We start from the raw sequence: 20,732 nt of genomic DNA on the forward strand, positions 1-20,732 counted from the left end.
AGACCAGGAAAACCTAAATGACCATCAATAGGAGACTGGTTAAATATACCACAGTACAAATAACGGAAAATTCAGTTTTCAAAAAACAATCAAAAGAAAGCTCTTTATGAATAAGCATGGAAAAACCTCCAAGACATACTGGTAATTGTAAAAAGCAAGGTGCTAGACAGTGTATATACAAAGCGTACATAGCACCATTTGGGTAAAACAAGGGGGAAGGAGAGCATACACATATGCATATTTGCTTATCTCTATATAAAATATCTCTGGAAGAACATACAAGAAACTGCTAAGACTGCTGTCACCGGGGAGGGGAACCAAGTGGCTGGGCAAAGACAGAAGGAAGACTGTTCATCGTGTATGCCTTTGAATTCCAAACTATGTGAAGGCATTACCTAGTCGAGCAATAAATTTAAGTTTAAATAAATGCATGCTGGCAACCGGGAGTTTGTGTATTCCAATTTCCCTTTGAAATGCATTTAGCCTTGACTTCTAACAAGGCCAACTTGGTGATAGTTTTAAAGACTGGTCTCTGAAGTCACCCACAACATACTGTTACACATTCTCCAGAGCCAGCACTTGAGGAAACGTGCCTGAGAGTGACGGCAATGAGACGTCAAGACAAACAGGCTCACTTTTCCCTATATCCCAAGCGTCGAAAACTCCCCCAATTCTCAAACTTTTTTTTTAGACAAGAAACAAGGGAGAAGCATCAACAAATAAATGCCCTTCCCAGCACTATTTGGCTGTTGTAGAGGCTTCAGCCCTCTAATAGGACAGGGATGAAGGTGAGAGCAGTTAACAAGGGCGCTGACTATGGCAGAACATACACCCAGGTCACGGCACAGAGATAAGTACGGGCCCAGCAATCCCAAAGGTCCCGTGGCTGATTCTTAGCTCCGCACAGAAGCCTGCTACAAAATCCTAGTTCAGACAAGTAGCAAGGCCTTAGATGTCCAGACAGAAACATAAAAAGAGTGCTCCCCAGGGAGATCAGCTTGGTGCTTTGGAACCACCTAGAGGGGTGGAATAGGGAGGATGGGAGGGAGACGCAAGAGGGAGGAGATATGGGGATATATGTATAGCTGATTCACTTTGTTATAAGGCAGAAACTGACACACCATTGTAAAACAATTATACTCCAATAAAGATGTTCAAATAAATAAATAAATAAATAAGAATAAAAAGAGTGCTCCGAAGACCACTGGTTTTCATGACTTCCTGGCAGATTCTGAGGTTAAAACTTGTTATGTAAATTCCTTCAGCTCTTTATCAAACTATTATTTTATTAAATATCATTTGAAACTGAGCTATTGTCTGGGTTTGAAACCCATTCCAACATAGTAAGATGTGATCTGAAATCACAGCAAGTTTAGATTTTCAGAATTTCTTACTGTACAATGTTACTGGGTCCAGTGTTTTACTTTCCAAAGCCTTACGATACAAAGAATGTTTTTCACCAGGTCTCATAACTGGATGATATATGAAACTGCACGGTTTTAGAGAAAGGCCTTAACAACACTCCCCTCCTCTGGTTTCTACTGATGCTTCCCTTTGGAACCAGCCCAGTGCCACACGTGGTGGAGTGTGAACAACAGAGCAGTAGAAAAGGCTCAGGCTCCGGAATCAGCCTGAAGTGGGTGTTAAGAATGGCTTGAGGGCTTCCCTGGTGGCGCAGTGGTTGAGAGACCGCCTGCCGATGCAGGGAACACGGGTTCGTGCCCCGGTCCGGGAAGATCCCACATGCCGCGGAGCGGCTGGGCCCGTGAGCCATGGCCGCTGAGCCTGCGTGTCCGGAGCCTGTGCTCCGCAACGGGAGAGGCCACAACAGTGAGAGGCCCGCGTATCACAAAAAAAAAAAAAAAAAAAAAAAAATAGAATGGCTTGAGCAGGTATTAATCTAAGTGGGGACCTTGAAGAATTTACTTACTTCAGTTTCCTCAGCTAGAAAACAGGAATGACAGAAACTTAGCAGGAGCAAAGTGGCCACACAGGACAGGGGCAGATGCAGCACCTCTTAGCGCTGCTTCCCTCAATCCACGACACTCTAAGTAGGATTGGCGGCTGTCAAAGATGCCGTCCACTCAGAGTTGGGTCCTGTGAGACCTGAAAAGCGAATTCCTGGCTGTACCCCAATTCTTCTGTTTTTGGGACGAACATCACTTTTCAGGAGAAATTTAAGCAAAATAGCTCCACACTTAATGTTTCCCTGTAAGGGAGTATTTTAGACATAGGGCTCTCGCGTTTGCTAACCCTAGTCAGTCCCTGGGTTTCCCAGCGAAGTCAGTCCTCAGCTGAGGGCTGAAGCAGCCAGCGGGCAGCCATTTCTGATGGCCTCTGCTCACCTCCTGCTACCCATTGCCAAGAAATCATTTTCCTGACATTTCAGAGGTTAAGAAACACAGATCTAAAGGAAGAACGAGTAGACTTTGAATTAGGAGACCTGGGTTTGAGTCCCAGCTCTGTAATTGCTTGCTCTTTGGGCATATTACAATCCTGCAGCATTTCAGTTTCCTCATCTGTAAAATGAGAGTAAGACCATCTACCTCCCAGGGCTGTGGTGAGGTTTACAAAGGATGATTTATGTGGAAGTATGTGATATACAGTGCTTGGTAGATAATAAATACAAGAGTTTTTTTAAAAAGTCCTGATAGATATATAGCCCTTTTTACAGCCTTTAGTTTAACAAGTAAATTTACATCTATTCATTTCGGCCTCACAAATATCCTGTGAGACAAAGAACACAGGTATTAGTGTCCCCAAAACTAATGAGAAAACTAAGATGAAAAAGGTCCGAAATAACCTGCTTAAGGTCCCAGGGCTCATGGTGGAGCAGGACCTAGAATGCAGTTACTGGTTCCTAGTCCAGTGCTGGTCTCACCACTCTGATTTGTCTGTTAAGTATTATCATAATGCCCTTAGGATTGTTATTCCTAAAGGCAACAAAATGAGAGTTTAAAACTTAAATTCTGAGGCTCTTTGTTTCTTCATGAAAAAATTATTTTTATATCCTTCATATTTTTGAAAGAAGTATTTCTCTACAGACACTGACTCTGAAAATTTGGGCCAGAGAGCATATATTAAATTAAATTCCAATTATTACATATACAGAGAGAGGCTCCCACCCCATTGAGCTCTACGACGAATTATATAATTCATTTATTATTTTTTTACAACATGGCCTTCATCTCGCCAAAAAGCATCACTTCTTGCCATCTGTCTAACAGATAAAGTAAGAGATAGATATTCCTTTGGAACTGTTAGAAGTGGTGCTGAGAAGCTGGACCCATTTTTCATTTCAAAGTTTTTTTTTTTTTAATGATTCATAACCTCCTACCTCTGGGTCCTCAGCATCAATCTGGTTTAGGTGGATGTCTCCTGTTGTGAGCCACTGGAAAACAACATCCTAAATTTTAAAAAATAAACATAGAATTACCCATTTGGTTATTTGAGAAAGCTGAGGGCAGGACTAGAGAATTAAACCAATCAAGAAAAATGATAGGGACTTCCCTGGTGGCGCAGTGGTTGAGAGTCCGCCTGCCAATGCAGGGGACGCGGGTTCATGCCCCGGTCCGGGAAGATCCCACATGCTGCGGAGCGGCTGGGCCCGTGAGCGTGGCCGCTGAGCCTGTACGTCTGGAGCCTGTGCTCCGCAACGGGAGAGGCCACAACAGTGAGAGGCCCGCATACCACAAAAAAAAAAAAAAAAAAAAAAAAAACGATAAAGGGAAAGAGAATACACACCAGTGATTTGAAAAAGGGTAGCCACCCTTATCTTGCTGAAATCATATGAAAACTGCAAAGTTTTCCTTACCCTAGTGCCACTTTTATTATTGGAAATTTATCATTTATCTCAGGGCACTCTAACCTTTCATCACCAGCCAGAATTTATTAAAATTTGTTCACTGTTCTGAAGCAATCCCTGTGTAATGTGCTGATGACAGTCTGGACTTAAAAAGTACAATATAACGAGATGCCCCCAGCATGTGATAAAGACGTTGGAACTTCACATCGATTCTACAGAAACAAGATCCTTTTTTTTTTTTTGGCCGCAGCTCACAGCTTGTGGGATCTTAGTTCCCCAACCAGGGATTGAAACCAAGCCCTCGGCAGTGAAAGTGCAGAGTCCTAACCACCGGATTGCCAAGGAATTCCCAGAAACGAGATCTTAAACCAATCTCTCAATAAGACAATAATCCTTAAGGCTGAAGGAACTTATTTCATTAATGAGAAAGTTCAGTGGGACCTTCTCCCTCTGGCTGAGTGAGTCACCGGCATCACGCCAACATCCAGCTCTGGCCTGCACCCTGTCACCCTTCACAGGACATGTTTCCCTTGCACTTGCCATGCCTTTCCCTCCTTCCCCGCCTCAATCAGGCACAGTCCTATCATAACCCCTCCTAAATCCCACTCGTGCTGGCCAGCCCCTCCCCCCACTCACACCTTCCCTGCCTTCATTCAGGTCCTTGTTCCTTCTCTGCCAGCCTCCTAACTGGCTCCAGATTGCCCTCTCCCTTCCATCTTCTGCACTCACAGATCTGACTATGCCCAAGGCTGCTGGACACTCTACAAGGGCTCCCCGTGGCTTTTCGAAGAAAGTTTGAGTTCCTAGGCTCTACACGGGAGGCCCTGCCTGGGTATGCTCCTCCCCACTTCTCCAGGGTGGCTCCCAGCCCGTGGTGGTGTGCTTAGAAACGATCGCCACGTCCTTCTGGATTTACTTCTCTGTCTCTCATATTCTCTCTCAGGGTCCTATATACTTTTCAGAGCAGAGACTATGCCTGACTCATCTTTGTATCCTTAGTGCCTGGTGTATAATGGGTTCTGAATAGCTGGTTTTAAATGACTAGATGAACTCAGCAGTTATTTTTTCTTTTAATGACAGGAAAATCATACATATTATTCATTAGATAAAAGAGAAGAGCTTACCATGATTTTGCTGTTTTCTTCTTTATCCAAATATTGGTCACTGAACATGTGACATGAGCCAAGCACTGCCAGTTTCCCACCTTGGTTCTGTTGATGACAAGGCAGTGGCAGAGATTCAGATCTCAAAACGTACCACGTGCATTTCAGTCCCCAAACACTTATCGTTACAACCATGTGAGCAAATGTCTTATATACTAAGAAGTGCCAATTCACATGGGCATTTTAATGGTCTAGAAATGGCAATTATGATAACAACTATATTCCAACCTGCTTCTCAATTTAGACACTTCTATACCCTTCAATTTGACTTGAATAGAAAGCAGTGTGAATTCATTCGACAGTATTTTCCCGTTGTTAGTGAAATTATAAATGAATATCATAATCTTAAAGGAAAAAACAGACAAATCCATAGATAATCTATAAAGATTTAGACATTTATGAACACCAAAAAACAGTATTTAAGATCCAAACAGAAAACTAAGCCACAAGCATGAAAAATTCACAAAAGAAACGACTGGTTAATAATAAAAACTTTAATATTAGTAATTAAAAAAAATCAAAACAAAGTACTTTTTCCTATCAGATTAATAAGAAAAAGTGACTTTAATAAACAGTGTTGGTCAGGTTTAGTGGAGAAACTTCTCTGACTCAATGTTGCTGAAACTGTCAACAAATGCAACAAAGCAGGTGTAAAATATACCAAAAACTCTGCACAACTTTAGAGTCATAATCACAAAAGATTAGAAACAAATCCAAATGTTCACCCACAGAAATATGGTTAAGAATAATGGAACCTCCCCCAGTTGTTAAATTATATATTAGAAAGGTTTCTCAGTAACATGGGAAAATGCTTCTGTCATAACATTAGGCTTAAAAAAAAGTGTACCATCAATTGTACAGGCATTGGAGCTTAAAGCCTGTGAGGCAAGTAAACAAAAATGAGGCACAAGCAAAAGTGGGAGAAAATGATCAAAACGCCAGCCTGGGCTGCCTCACCGTAGTGCATCTCTGCATTTAAAAATTTTTCTACAATGAGCATATATTATTTTTGTAATGAGAAAAAAACAGTGCGATATGAAAAACACAAAATGAAATCAGATTTTCCAGCAACATCACATACAGAGAACAGGCACAGTTGCAACCACACTGGGAAAGAATGACACCTAAGCAGAGCTGTTGAGCTACAAATGAACAAATTCTGTAATAAAACAAAACTTGCAAAACAAACTCTGACCTGTCCCACATTAAAAGCAAATGCTTCAGAGGAAAAATAATAAGATTACTATACCATAACCACTGCAAACAGATAGGTTACTGAGAATAGGAAGTGAATTGGGTGGAATTCGATAGAAATAGCAGGGACGTGACTGAATGAACTGGGCTGCGATTTGCATCCCTGTAGGTGAGTAAACACCTACACCTCTACTCACAGTCAGATTTATGTTATCTTTTCCTTAGTATACAGTTGACCCTTGAACAAAATGGGTTTGAACTGCATGGGTCCACTTACTAGCGAACTTTTTTCAATAGTAAAGAGTACTGTACTACACGGTCCGTGGTCGGTTGAATTCGCAGATGCACAACCGCATGCACAGAGGACTGACTCTGTAACACATGATTTTCCACTGTGCGGACGGCTGGCACCTCAAACCCCTGCACCGCTCAAGAGTCAACTGTATTTTCTTTTCTCTACCTCATTTATTTCAAATAGATTATACATCGTCTTTTAATCCTTTTATTCTGTCTTGACTGATTCTACCATTGTCCTCAGCTTCCTTTTCCAGCATCTGTCTATAATTTGTTCCAAGTAAATAAGAGCATGTCTACTCAAGGACCAATTTGCTCCTTCAATGTTAATGAGTCTATCCCAGTAAACCAAAGACCTAGAAAGGACCATGATAAGCTCAAGGAAGGCAATGGCCCTGGGCAAGGAGACAGAACGCCTGGTGCTAGCCTGGCCCTGCTATGGTTTCCAGACGGAGCCTCTCCCTGGGATCACTGCTTCATCTCACCAATAAGAGTGACGGGCGGGGTTTCCCTGATGGCGCAGTGGTTGAGAATCCGCCTGCCAATGCAGGGGACACGGGTTCGAGCCCTGGTCTGGGAGGATCCCACGTGCCGCAGAGCGGCTGGGCGCATGAGCCACAACTGCTGAGCCTGCGCGTCTGGAGCCTGTGCTCCGCAACAAGAGAGGCCGCGATAGTGAGAGGCCCGCGCACAGCAATGAAGAGCAGAGGCCAGGCCGCGAGAGTGAAACGAAGACCAACACAGCCATAAATAAATAAATAAATAAAATTTATAAAAACAACTCTCCCAGAGCAACCCTTTATTTTTTTAAAAAAAAAGAGTGACAGGCAACAACCTCTCTGAAAGACTGTGTTTATAAGGCAGGACTAAAAGCCTATCAGGAGGAGAAAATGGGCTTTAAATAGCTAGGGAATGAGCACATGATAATCTCATGAATTCTAGAAGAACCACCACACTTAGCACAGAATTCTGTACCCAACTGATGCTCCATAAAAATCCACTGATTAAGCCAGGTAAAATCTCTGTGCACAGTTAAAAAAATCAAACAATTGTAACAGTTCTAGTATTATACTACCAGAGGCCCCTTAAGATGGTGTCTCATTACTTTTATACCTATAAACAGACATTTAAGGTAAACAGTTATTTCCACATCTTGAATCATTTAATAACATGTTAATTTGGGTTTTTTTGGCTGTGCCATGGGGCATGCAGGATCTTAGTTCCCGGACCAGGGATAGAACCTGTGCCCCTTGCAGTGGAAGCACAGAGTCTTAATCACTAGACCACCAGAGAAGTCCAGTAACACTTTAATTTAAAAACAGTATTTCCTGCTGTTTAGGAGAGACTAACTACCATTAATAGCTATACCAATTTTGTCTAAATATCATCTTTCAAACACAGCATAGACATTTATTTACTTCCTAATAAAAATGACATCAGAGCTTTTAAATATGAGAGGGAAAAGTAATACATAGGTCCCACAAAGAAAAACAGAATCACGTGTAGCTAGAGACATGCAAGTCTCTGGAGAAAAACTGAGAAGTCAGCTGGTGAATTCCAAGTCTTGGTAGACAGATGAAGGTGAATTCAGCAAACATGAATTAAAAGGTAGTGCATACGTGGGGTAATAATGAGGACGGCTGTGTCCTCTGGTACCACCTGTTCCCACATTTTGTGGGGTTTCCAGGATGAGAACTGAACAACTAGTCTTCTGGTATGTTTTCCTGGGATACACTAAAATACCAGCAGCACAATTCTGTGCACTGTGGTATAGGTTGCTAACTCAACCTTTCTCTGAATGGATTCTCTTACACTGAGGGTGAGAGCTGGTAGTCAGAGACAGTTATACTACAGTAGCCTCATGCTACAGTGGAAAGGCTTTGGATCTAGAATAAGAGCTAGGTATAGTCTTGACTCCATCAATGACTGGACAATCCACTGTTTCCCCATAAGTAAAATGTAGTTAATTGAAATCCTACTTCACAGGACTATTGTGAAGACCAATGAGAAAATATGGGAGTTCCCTGGCGGTCCAGCGGTTAGGACTCCATGCTTCTACTGCAGGAGGCGTGAGTTCAATCCCTGGTCGAGGAACTAAGATCCCACATAGTGGTGCAGCCAAAAAAAAAAAAAGAGAAAATATATGAAACCCCATGGAAACTAAAGTAGTTCTTACTATTTCAGTAATAAAAATTACATAACCACCTTTATCTAAGAAAGGCTGTACCTTCGAGTGATAGAAAGCCAGGATGGGTCTGTTAAGTGGGAAACAGACAGAACCTGTGGACAGAACAGCCACTGCTGGTTTCATGACACTCAATGTGGCACCAAAAGGATAGACAAAGGTGAGAGCCCTGAAAGAAATAAAGAAATATTCAAGGGTTTTTTTAATGAATAAAAAAATTTTGAAGATAATCTCAGTGTTTCTTGAGCAAGTCACAATCAAACAGAAAATATTCTATAAGTTTTGGTTTGTTAACTTAAAATTAGTATCACTCTAGCTACAGGTTTAATAAAGCATTTTAAGAAACGTGAGTGTAAATTAACAATTTACAATCGTACGTGTAAATGACTGTAACTGGAAAAACTAAAGTAGCCCCAACGGAGGAAGAGGAAGAAGAGGGGGCCTCATCTAAGAACAAATCAAGAGCTACATGTGAGCCTGCTCTGTGTAACAATGTCTTAGATGTAAATACTTTCCTCTCCCTTATAAATATGACTGATGTTCTCTCTAAGAATGAGTATCTGTCATCAGAAGGGTATGCTACCTGTTGAGTGCTTGTATCGATAGAGGCATATGTGTATCCCACACTGGACACTTTTACACAGACCTGCTTTGGAGTCCCTCCTCTTCTCTCCCCTGTCCTAGCAAAGACCGCGAGTGTCTTGTGTGAATCAGTACTTGGGGCAATGTACTCCTAGAAAGGGTGTGGGATGGAGGGGATAAGGGTGGGGTGCAGACCTAGGGGAGGCCAACCCCTGCACGGGGGGCTAGGGGTTTAGTGAAAGAAAGACGGAGCTCTGCAGAGGTATTTGTTTGAAGGAAGTGTCCTCAGCAAGGAGAGAAACGGGAATCTTAAAACCAAAGCATACAACTGGAAACCGGGGTGGGGGGGTGGGGGGGTGGGGGGGCGGGGAATGGGCACAGGGAATGCCCATGAAGAGCTCCTTATGCAGACTTTAATTTTCCTTCCTCACCATTCTTTTTAGCTGAAGTTTTAAATTATTTCCTAATTTTAAATGGTTAGTTTTCCCCATCCCTTCAGTAAAGTCTCACCTACCGCTATGACTTCTGGGTCTCATCATGGTTGAGAAGTGGTACCTGCCCCATGTTCCCCATTCTCCTCCTTCTGCCCCTACCCCAGCAGTAACCCAGTAAGGGGGTGCAGCCCATGATTTCCAGGACAAGAACGGAAAAAAATGAGCAGTTGCCAAGGAGGAAGAAAAGGTAAGTGGGAGAAATAGTTCTGTGCACGTCAGGGCACGTCCTTCCCCACACCTTCCCCAAATGCACTCAAGGGAGATAATTCTTAAGGAGGAAGGTAGAATGGTTATATGATGGAAATTGGCAACCTATTATTTACACTCCTCTATTTCTTTTATTATTACTAAGAAATCAATCAGACTGACTTTTTTTTTTTTTTTTTTTGCGGTACGCGGGCCTCTCACTGTTGTGGCCTCTCCCGTTGCGGGGCACAGGCTCCGGATGCGCAGGCTCAGCGGCCATGGCTCAGGGGCCCAGCCGCTCCGCGGCATGTGGGATCTTCCCGGACCGGGGCACGAACCCGTGTCCCCTGCATCGGCAGGCGGACCCCCAACCACTGCGCCACTGGGGAAGCCCCCGACTGACATTTTGATAAGACTTTAAGCATAAGGTTGAACACCCACCCCCAAACAAATACAGGACTTTTCCTAACCAAGTGTGAATGAGTAAGATTAGCCGGGAGAGTGTATTCCTGGAAGAGGGAGCAGATACGTGAAGGCCCTAAGGTGAGAGAGGGCTTGGCATACTTAAGGAATCAGAACAAAGTCAGCGTGGCTACGGCTGAGTAAGAGAAGCAAAAAGGGACATGATAAAAAGTGGGGCTAAATGAGAGTTTGAGACTCCATTAGGTCAAGATATTTCAAAGCACGAAGCAGGACTGCTTATCCCACCTCAAAGCCTCCCAAGACACTGTGCTGCTTCTGGCATGACCCAGGAAATTAACAAGCTGCCATCTGCCCTTCACGACAACTACTGAGGAAGTAATGATGGTCACGTCACAGGTAAGGTACAATAATGTCCTCTACCTTACAGAGCTCTTCCACAAGTACTGCCACACTGGAGTTTCCCAAGAACTTTGTAAGATTAACACTGTCCCCATTACACAGATATGGCAACTGAAGCTAAGAGTTACTTTGCCCTGGGTCACCCTGCAAGTAAGGCATGAAGTCAGGAACTTCTAAATCCTTCTAACTCCAAGTCCACAGTTCTTTCACTTATTCACCAAGAATCAGATTGTGATTCTTGAATGTCAAAAATGTCAACTTATGATATGTGTTGCTATACATTTTCCCCTTTATGACTTTACCTTGGTTTCATACTAAGAAAGGTCTTTTTTTTAAATATAAATTTATTTATTTATTCATTTATTTAATTTTTGGCTGCATTGGGTCTTCACTGGTGCATGCGGGCTTTCTCTAGTTGCAGTGAGCAAAGGCTACTCTTTGTTGCTGGGAGCAGGTTTCTCTATGTGGTGGCTTCTCTTGTTGCAGAGCACAGGCTCTAGACAAGCAGGCTTCAGTAGTTGTGGCACACGGGCTTCAGCAGTTGTGGCTCGCGGGCTCTAGAGCGCAGGCTCAGTAGTTGTGGCACACGGGCTGAGTTGCTCTGCGGCATGTGGGATCTTCCCGGACCAGGGCTTGAACCCGTGCCTCTGCATTGGCAGGTGGATTCTTAACCACTGCACCACCAGGGAAGCCCAAGAAAGGTCTTCTGTACTCTAAGATTACAAAACATTCACCTATAGTTTCTTTTAGTGCTTTTTATGGTTTCATTTTAAATATTTAAAGATTTAATCCATCTGAAATATATTTTGGGGTGTGGCATGAAAATGGAAATGTTTTTCCAAATGATTAGCCAAAATTATACCATTCATTCCCCAATAATTTGAAATGTCACTTTAACTATAAACTAATAACCCCTACCTTCCACATATTTTGGATCTGATTCTAATTTTTTAATTTATTTTTCACTATTTCTGTATTAGTATCCCATTATTCTAACTACTAGAGCTTTGTAATATGCTTTAATTATATAAAAACATTCAACTTCTATGGGGCAAAATACCCCAAAGTAAAAAGGTAAACTGGGAAAAACATCTGCAACACATGGAGGCCTTATAAGTGAATAAGAAAAGACAAACCATCAATAGAAAAACAGGCAAAAAAGCAGTGAGCAGGAAATTCACAGAATACAATCAGCCAGTAGACTTTAAAAGCCATCCCATTCATAATAATCAAAAAATTGGGGCTTCCCTGGTGGCGCAGTGGTTAAGAATCCGCCTGCCAACGCAGGGGACACAGGTTCAAGCCCTGGCCCAGGAAGATCCCATATACTGCGGAGCAACTAATCCCGTGCACCACAACTACTGAGCCTGCGCTTTAGAGCCCACATGCCTAGAGCCTGTACTCCCAAAAAGACAAGCCACCACAATGAGAAGCTCGCGCACTGCAACGAAGAGTAGCTCCCGCTCTCCACAACTAGAGAAAGCCCACAAACAGCAACGAAGACCCAACGCAGCCAAAAATAAAATAAATAAATTTATTTAAGAAAAGAGAAAAGAATTGCAAGTTAAAATAAAGTGGTATCATTTTCAACAGAATATTCCATGCTGGCAAGAGAGGGAAAAGGGGCATGTTCATAGGGACTGTAAATGTTACAAAAGCCTGGAGGGTGACTTGCCAATGCATCACATTTGGCAATGCATCTATTGGAAGACCTTTGACCCAGAAATTTGAATGCTAAGAATCTGGCCTACTAAAATATTAGCATTAAGTGCACAAATTGTACATGCAAAGACGTTCACTTTATGCTTTGTTATTTATGATAACAAATATAAAACTGTTTATAATAACAGTAAGGAAAAGAAGTTAAGAGTACAGGCCCTAGAGCAGATGCCTAGGTTTGAAACTCAGTTCTGTCACTTACTAGTCAAGTAAGCTTGGGCAATTAAACTGTTATCTTGTCAACAACCTTATAGGTTGTTGTGAGGATTAAATGAGGTAATAATACATGCCTGTGACATAGTAAGTGCTCAATAAATGTTAGGTGGTATTATTAAAGCAAAATATTATAAACTACCTAAATGTTCAATAATAGGAGATTGATTAGATTAGGATACATCCAGTTTAATCCAGTCATAAAAAGGATAAAGTACCTAACTCTATTTTTATATATGAAAAAAAAAATCAAAAAATCTGAATACCTTTTTTTTTTTTTTTTTTTTTTTTGGCTACACAGTGCAGCATGCAGGATCTTAGTTCCCTGACCAGGGATTGAACCCGTGCCTCCTGCAGTGGAAGCACGGAGTCCTAATCGCTGGACCACCAGGGAATTCCAGAAAAAAATCTAAATACTGTTAAGAAGGATTATCTTTGGGGAGAGGGGCATGGATTTACACCAGAGGACTTCTATTTTCTTCCTTTGGAATTGATCAATCTGGTTTTTGGTGAGAATTACTTTTGTAATCAGAAATGAAAATGCTTCGCTTTGAAAAAGAAAACTCCTCAAATGGCAAATATGTCCTCTTCAGGTGGCCTCAGAAAACACACTTACTGGGCATTGTTTCCACTGCTCTCCTCTTCAGTGAGCCCAGGCACAGCCTTCCCTGCAGCTCGGCTAATTTCCCTTGAAGAAAAAAATTAAAATCTAGTAAACAAAAAAATTTAGGAATTTCACAATCCATTCATTAATAGTAACTATGAATTAGATACAAGGACTGTGCAGACTTGTTCAAAATACCATTCTTAAAAATCAAATAAAGGTACTCCTACACACCTACATCGCTTTTGGGAAGCCTGCAAAAGTTAACATGAAAATATAAGAATCAGTTCCTCTTTCTTGAGTCCTGAGGGAAAGGTCCAAATATGTACTAGACCACATTCTAGTCCTGTGTTCTAGACTCTCTATCTTCAGACCCAGAAGAGTACCTGGCAAGTTCAAGTGTGGAATGAATCATTTGGAATTTAGGGAAAAGCTCCCAGATGGCCCCTGTTGTTGCCCCCTCATGCATTCATTTCTCACTTTCTCAAAGCTCTTAATTTATGTTTTAGGATCCAATGCATGAGAAAAAACTGACTTCATTAGGTTCCAGGGGTGGATAATATGACATAACTGTGCCACCAGGGCATTCTATGCCCTTTGTCACAACAAACCCCAGGTCTACTATTGCTGGAAATGCTGGGACCAAGGCATATGCTCTTGCCCTAAATGGTGTGGCATGAGGATACAAATTTGGGAACTGTTAAAACTAGTCGGCTCCCCCCGCACAGGAGAGCAGAGCCAAGAGAACTGCAGAGAAATGGAACTGCTGGAGCCCTGATGACCTTAAGAATATTACAGTCAATCCATACCCAAAGCCTGCCCTACTTCTCGACTTTTCAATGACACGAATCAATAAAGTCTCTGTATTGTTTAATCCCATCTGAATAGGGTTTTCTTTACTTGCAACTGAATATATTCTAACCGTCAAAAAGTGATGTGGAGTAAGGTTTCAAAAGATGGGAGGAATGTAATTTGATGGATGAGAAGTAACATAATAAAATAAACTATGATATAATAAAATTTTTTTAAAAGGCAAGAAAGGAAAAAGGGCTAGAGAAAAGAACGTGGGAGAAGGGAGAAAGGACGAGTCACGTAGGAAAGAGGAGAGTCATTTCTGTTTTCAATATGCTTACCTATTCAAGACTCCGTTGGAAACTAGAGCTTCTTTAGGATGGAAATACTTATAATATACATTTCTAACCACAGCATCTTTAAGGGAAAAAGAGAGGAAGGCGCTTCTTAGATTAGAAGTAAGTTTGATATTATAGACACATATAAATTTTGACCTGAAAGGAATCCTGGAACTATATTCCAATCTCTCTCATTTTATAAATGGAAGAAGCCTAGCACTAGAAAATTCAGACTGCTGGTGAGGCCAGAATCCTGGACCATGCACCCTCACAGCCCAGGGCTTTTTCCATTGTACTATTAGTCCCAGAGGACTATGATATAAATAATAAACAGGAAATGACTGCCTCTATTAAAACAACAATAATAATTACCATTATTAACCATGATTCCATATTCTTCTAAGAGAAAGTTAATGTTGGTGTCAAATCTGGATTCTCCACCCTCTCCTAGCATCACAAGGATATCTCCACCGCCATCAAGGTACTTCTTCAGGACTTCAAACTACACAAAGAAAAAGAAACAATCTATGAATATACCTCGAAGACTTTTCTCCAAACTACTATGAATAAGACCTTAACTAGGGACTTCCCTGGTGGCACAGTGGTTAAGAATCCGCCTGCCGGGCTTCCCTGGTGGCACAGTGGTTGAGAGTCCGCCTGCCGATGCAGGGGACACGGGTTCGTGCCCTGATCTGGGAAGATCCCACATGCCGCGGAGCGGCTGGGCCTGTGAGCCATGGCCGCCGAGCCTGCACGTCCGCAGCCTGTGCTCCGCAACAGGAGAGGCCACAACAGTGAGAGGCCCGCGTACCGCAAAACAAAAAAAGAATCCGCCTGCCAATGCAGGGGACACGGGTTCGAGCCCTGGTCCGAAAAGATCCCACAGCCACGAGCAACTAAGCCCATGTGCCACAACTACTGAGCCCGCGTGCCACAACTACTGAAGCCCATGTGCCCTAGAGCCCATGCTCTGCAACAAGAGAAGCCACTGCAATGAGAAGCCTGTGCACTGCAATGAAGAGCAGCCCCCACCTGCTGCAACTAGAGAAAGCTTGCATGCAGCAACGAAGACCCAACACAGCCAAAAAAAAAAAAAAGACCTTAACTAGATGAAAAAGAAACAACTTCAAATCTATAAAGGCACTTAAATGTAAATCTATATTAAGATAATATAAAATTTACTCTCTATGTAGGGTTTCCACACTTGTCTTTAGTATAAAGCTCCAAAATACTCAAACTGAAATGACATTTTCCAAGTTGACTATCTGGACAGCAAACCAAAAGTGGAAAACTATTAGCTAAAGGAAGCTCACAGGTCTCCAATCAACAGCATCCCTGGTCTTTACCTACTAGATGCTAGTTGTACCTACCCGCTCCGGAGAATCAAAAATGTCTCCAGATGTTGCCAAATGTCCCCTGGGGTTGGGGGAGGGGGTGTGGAGTGAGCAAAGCCATCCCTGTTTGAAAACTATTGATAGAGATCATACCTTTTCCTCACTGCCAGCCAAGGATATCAGGATAAAGGCATTTCATACCACCTCTCAGGGACGAATTCTGTTCAAGTCACACTGACCGATCAAACCACATAAGAAAGGCATGTTGTCTACCTATCTCTTGGAAAGCTCTCTTGCTTTCACAAAGCTGGGGAGGGAAGAAAATCTAGGGCTGATTTTGTCGACCTAGCCTAAGAATACCTGGGGTGGGCGGTCTAGACCAACAGTTTCTCAACTTTCTTCAAGCATCCCATCAGAAAAAAATTTGAATGTGCACTCCAATATGTATAGAAAGTATGTATATTTATATCATTATAAAATATACTCCCCAGGGAATTCCCTGGCAGTCCAGTGGTTAGAACTGTGCGCTTTCACTGCCGAGGGCCTGGGTTTAATCCCTGATTGGGGGACTAAGATCCTGCAAGCCACGTAGCGTGGCCAAAAATAAAACAAAACAAAAACTCCCCAAAAGGACATTTTTAAGGATGATAAAGATATGAATAATTTCCTTCTGGCACCCCAGCGGTTCATCACATGCATCCCACTTGGGAAACCACTGTCCCAAAGCAGCTCTGCTACAGCACGGCCCTCTTGCTCTTGCACACAACCTGGATTTGCTTCTCTCCCCCAATCCCCTAAATATAGAAAATACAGTGCAACAGTTAACATCGCCAAGACGGCTTGCTCCCAAATGAGACAAAACTTTATGGATTCTGGACTCCAAACAATAGGCTGTCCCATTCATGGTGATTCTATATACTTGGATTTATATTTAGCCTTTGTTTCAAAATGGCAAATGTGAAGAAGTGTTCTAAGTGTATGTACATTCAAGGATTAACACACTAAAACATACATATTCTTCTAGAGTATATATGCCCATAAATTTACAATTTGAAGTTCATATATTTTTTTTAATAAACCATCTCCCTTTAATACAGTTAGAGCATCAACTTTTTTTTAAAATGGTGATAAGTTACATTATCTATGCTTTTCAATTCAGTATGATAAACGGGCATTTGTGATAAGGTGGCCCTTGATCTGATGGGGTTGGGAAGCATGGCGTGGGCTGCTGGAGATAACTGAATGCCACCACTAAGCGAGTGTGATGAGCCAGTGGAGGTGAGGTGGGAAATGGGGGAAGACTCTGAATTCAGCCTCGCCTCTAGCTTGATTCTTACATCTCATGTCAGACATACGATGCCTGTTCCGTCACAGAAGTTTCTGGCGGACAACATCAAAGAGGGATCACATAGCCCTTGAGGTGTGAACTGACCCTTTACAGTCCTCAGAGACCAGCAACGATGACCAGCAAAGCGGTGATCTCTGCCCTGGATGAAGACCTCTGCTGATCACTAGGATCAGCCCAGTGGAAGCATAAGAACACAAGAGGAAGTTGGTTCTTAAGAAGAAGCTAAATGCTTTTCTCCCTTTCCCTCCCGCCTCACTCCAACTCTAAAGAGAAAACATGGTGCCAGGGGCTGGTCTGGTGAGAGGACATTAGGCTAAAGTTCCAAAGAACAAAATCTGCCTCTCAAGGGACCCTTACCTTTCGGAAGCCACTGCTTCCCATCCCTGAAAACCTGAAAAAAGGTTTGGCCTGGCGCTCATCTCCTCTTGGAAAAAGGCCCAGGCAGGGGTCTCTGGCCCTCTCTCTGGATGCCCTGGCTTTCCTGAGGCTGCTTGCTCCTTGGCCCAGATGGGGACACCTCTCTTTCCTCCCTAGGTGGAGAAGGGAGGTGGAAGAGAAACTATCGGAGTGTGGGACCAAAGCCCAACAGTATTCCTTTGCAGGCCACTGCCCGCTGTGTGTACTTTCCGAGGGGTCTCATGGGGTAGGAGTGGCTGGTCACCTCCACATTCCCAATGATAATTCTTGCTACTCCTCTCTATTAACCTGATTAAATAGTTATGTCTCCCTCCATGCCCCTCCCAGATGAGAGGGTGGCCTTGCAGTCAGGTTGAGGAAAAAAAGGACAACAGGAATGCTCCCCTGTGGACCCCTCCCCGTGGCCTCACCCAAAGTAAGAGAAGGAGACCTTGGACACCTAAGTCTAAGGACCACACCTGCCCCGCCCTGCCTCTACTCCCTCCCTCCTCCCCACAACCCTCCCTGAACACCAAGCACTTCCAAGTCTCTGTGAGAAGACTCTTACTATCTTTTGGGTTTTTTGTTTAAACTGTGGTAAAATATACATAACATACAATCTACTCTCTTAACTACTTTTAAGTGTACAGTTCAGTAAAGTTAAGTACATTCACAATGTTGTACAAACAATCTACAGAACTCTTCACCATGCAAAACAAAAACTTCATACCCATTACAAAATAACTCCGTCTCCCTCCTCCCTCTAGGTCCTGGCAACTTCCACTTTAACTTTCTCTCTATGAATCTGATTACTCTAGGTACACCACATGAACGGTACCGTACAGCATTTGTCCTTTTGTAACTGGCTTATTTCACTTAGTGTAACGTCCTCAAGATTCATGCATGTCGCGGCAGGTACTGGAACTGCCTTCTTTCTTAAGACTGAGTAATAATTCATTGACGTATTGATCCCATTTTGTTTATCATCTGTCAGTGGACACCTGCGTTGCTTCTTCCTTTTGGCTATTGTAAACAATGCTGCAATGAACATGGGTGTGCAAACACCTCTTTGAGACCCTGCTTTCCATTCTTTTGAAGAGATATCCAGAAGTGGGATTGCTGGATCATATAATTCTATTTGTAATTTTTTGAGGAACTGCTATACTGTTTTCCATAGTGGCTGCAGCATTTTACCTTCCCACCAATAGTGCCACAAGGGTTCCAATTTCTCCACATCTTTGCCAACACTTGTTATTTTTGTTTGGGTTTTACACTTAGCGATTCTTTGTCTATCCGTGAAATAGAATAAAAAACAGCTTAATTTTAAATGGAATTTTCCTATTTTTAAAGCAAAAACATGAAAGAAGTATGGTTAATATTGAGTTAGCCTGCACTATGTGTCTGGCACTTAACATGCATTAACTCAGTTAATCATCACAACAACTCCACGATGAAGAAAGAGATGAAGTGACCACCTTAAGGCAACAGTTAAGTGGTGAAGAGGGATTTAAGCCCAGGATTTCAGAGCCCATGCTCCTAACTATCTCACTACATTTCTTCTTTATGGATATTTCTTACCTCAGCTGCAGTAAATTTTTCCCTTGGCCCTGCTGTAATCCACAGTTTCACCCCAGTTAGCTTCTCAGATGTAATTTCATCTTTTAAGCTAGAAATATGATTTTAAAAGCAAGTGTTAGATCCATTATTTAAACCAATTTATGAGCTATTTTAGCGTCTAGACTGTATGGAATCAGAGGCTACAGAGGCACAGAAATGAAGGGATTTAGAGGTACGTGGTCCAGCCTCTCTCCCAACGTGAGACTCCCCTCTAACAGGTCTGCCCCAGAGTCATCAGCCTGTGCTCAAGCACTACCTATAAGCCAAGGTGTCCAGATTAAACCACACTAGAGCGTAAAGAAGTCCTCCAACTACTAATTCAATCAGCTCTACCATTAGCTTGTGTGATTACATATCCTTTACCCATTAAGAAAACACACACACACACACACACACACACACACACACACACACACACACACACGGATGTTTTCATTTTTCCTTTCCCTAAACTGAAGTACTGACCCAAGTTAAAATATGGAGAAATCCTCTAACCTCTTAAAAATTTACATATGTATATATAACTGGAATAATTACTTGATTTGTGATGTGGGGGGACCACTTAAAAATATGAAAAGATATGCCAATTTTTGAAAGATATGATTTAATAATTATTTATTTATTTCTGAACGATCTTTAAATGGAACTCCTCCCACCTAAACAATCTATTTTACATAAGAAAATAAAGACTTTTCAGTGTTATCAGCAGGCTGTTATTAGAAGGGAAAACAATTTACTCATTCACCTCTGAATCTTCCAATTACTCCGAAGTCTTTTCTGCATGGATTTATAGCCATTGCTGGCGGTAAATACTTCCTTTTTGTATGCATTGAAAAGAATGGTGCTCCGAAGCTCTTTCTCCATGGTCACCTTATGGAAAAAAGAAGGGATCAGACAAAAGGGAAACAATAAACAATATTCCAAAAGAAAGACCCTAAAAGGAACCAATAGTCTACTTCTTATCTTTCATTAAGAAAAGGTGGGCTTCCCCGGTGGCACAGTGGTTAAGAATTCGCCTGCCAATGCAGGGGACACGGGTTCAAGCCCTGGTCTGGGAAGATCCCACATGCTGCGGAGCAACTAAGCCCATGCACCACAACTACTGAGCATGTGCTCTAGAGCCTGCGAGCCACAACTACTGAAGCCCGCACGCCTAGAGCCTGTGCTCCACAACAAGAGAAGCCACCGCAATGAGACGCCTGCGCAACTCAACGAAGAGTAGCCCCCACTCGGCGCAACTAGAGAAAGCCCGCGCACAGCAACGAAGACCCAATGCAGCCAAAAAATAAACAAACTAATTAATTAATTAATTAAATCTATTTTTTAAAAGTACACAGCTGCTGCTTAGCTACAATTTCCCTACAATTCAAAGGATGAAAGTGAAATGAATAATCACGGCTGCAGAAACCCAAGGCAAACCCTGGGTTTCCCATCAGCCCACTTCCATGGCCCTGCCCTGCCATCAAGCTACCATGTGGCGAACCATATTTCCAACCTGATTCCTCATTGCTAACTACTGTTAAATGTGGGGTATAGTTTTCTAAATTCTTTTTATACATATGGTAACTTATAGTTTTATTTACTAAATAGGACCATATGCACTATTCTGCAACACATTTTTTTCACTTAACCTGTATCTTTCACGT

The 20,732-nt window shown here is 42.4% G+C and overlaps 1 protein-coding gene across 6 annotated transcripts in view; it reads right to left on the bottom strand.

Moving 5' to 3' along the window:
* The window catches only part of IFT52 (intraflagellar transport 52), a 36,675-nt gene that overhangs the window by 13,863 nt on the left and 2,080 nt on the right, over nt 1-20,732 (bottom strand). For 2 of the 6 annotated variants that reach the window (XM_067013386.1, XM_059037817.2), the window contains exons 2-9: nt 19,832-19,956; nt 19,048-19,135; nt 14,764-14,893; nt 14,395-14,470; nt 13,274-13,345; nt 8,684-8,810; nt 4,930-5,016; nt 3,338-3,406 (exon numbers count right to left, since the gene is read on the bottom strand). In XM_067013386.1, the coding sequence (XP_066869487.1) occupies nt 3,338-3,406; nt 4,930-5,016; nt 8,684-8,810; nt 13,274-13,345; nt 14,395-14,470; nt 14,764-14,893; nt 19,048-19,135; nt 19,832-19,956 (774 nt within the window). The remainder of the gene's footprint in view (nt 1-3,337; nt 3,407-4,929; nt 5,017-8,683; nt 8,811-13,273; nt 13,346-14,394; nt 14,471-14,763; nt 14,894-19,047; nt 19,136-19,831; nt 19,957-20,732) is intronic. The other 4 variants (XM_059037818.2, XM_059037819.2, XM_067013389.1 and 1 more) reach the window with 4 other exon arrangements.

Source organism: Kogia breviceps, chromosome 14 (assembly GCF_026419965.1).
Source record: "Kogia breviceps isolate mKogBre1 chromosome 14, mKogBre1 haplotype 1, whole genome shotgun sequence".
NCBI classification, from domain to species: domain Eukaryota; kingdom Metazoa; phylum Chordata; class Mammalia; order Artiodactyla; family Physeteridae; genus Kogia; species Kogia breviceps.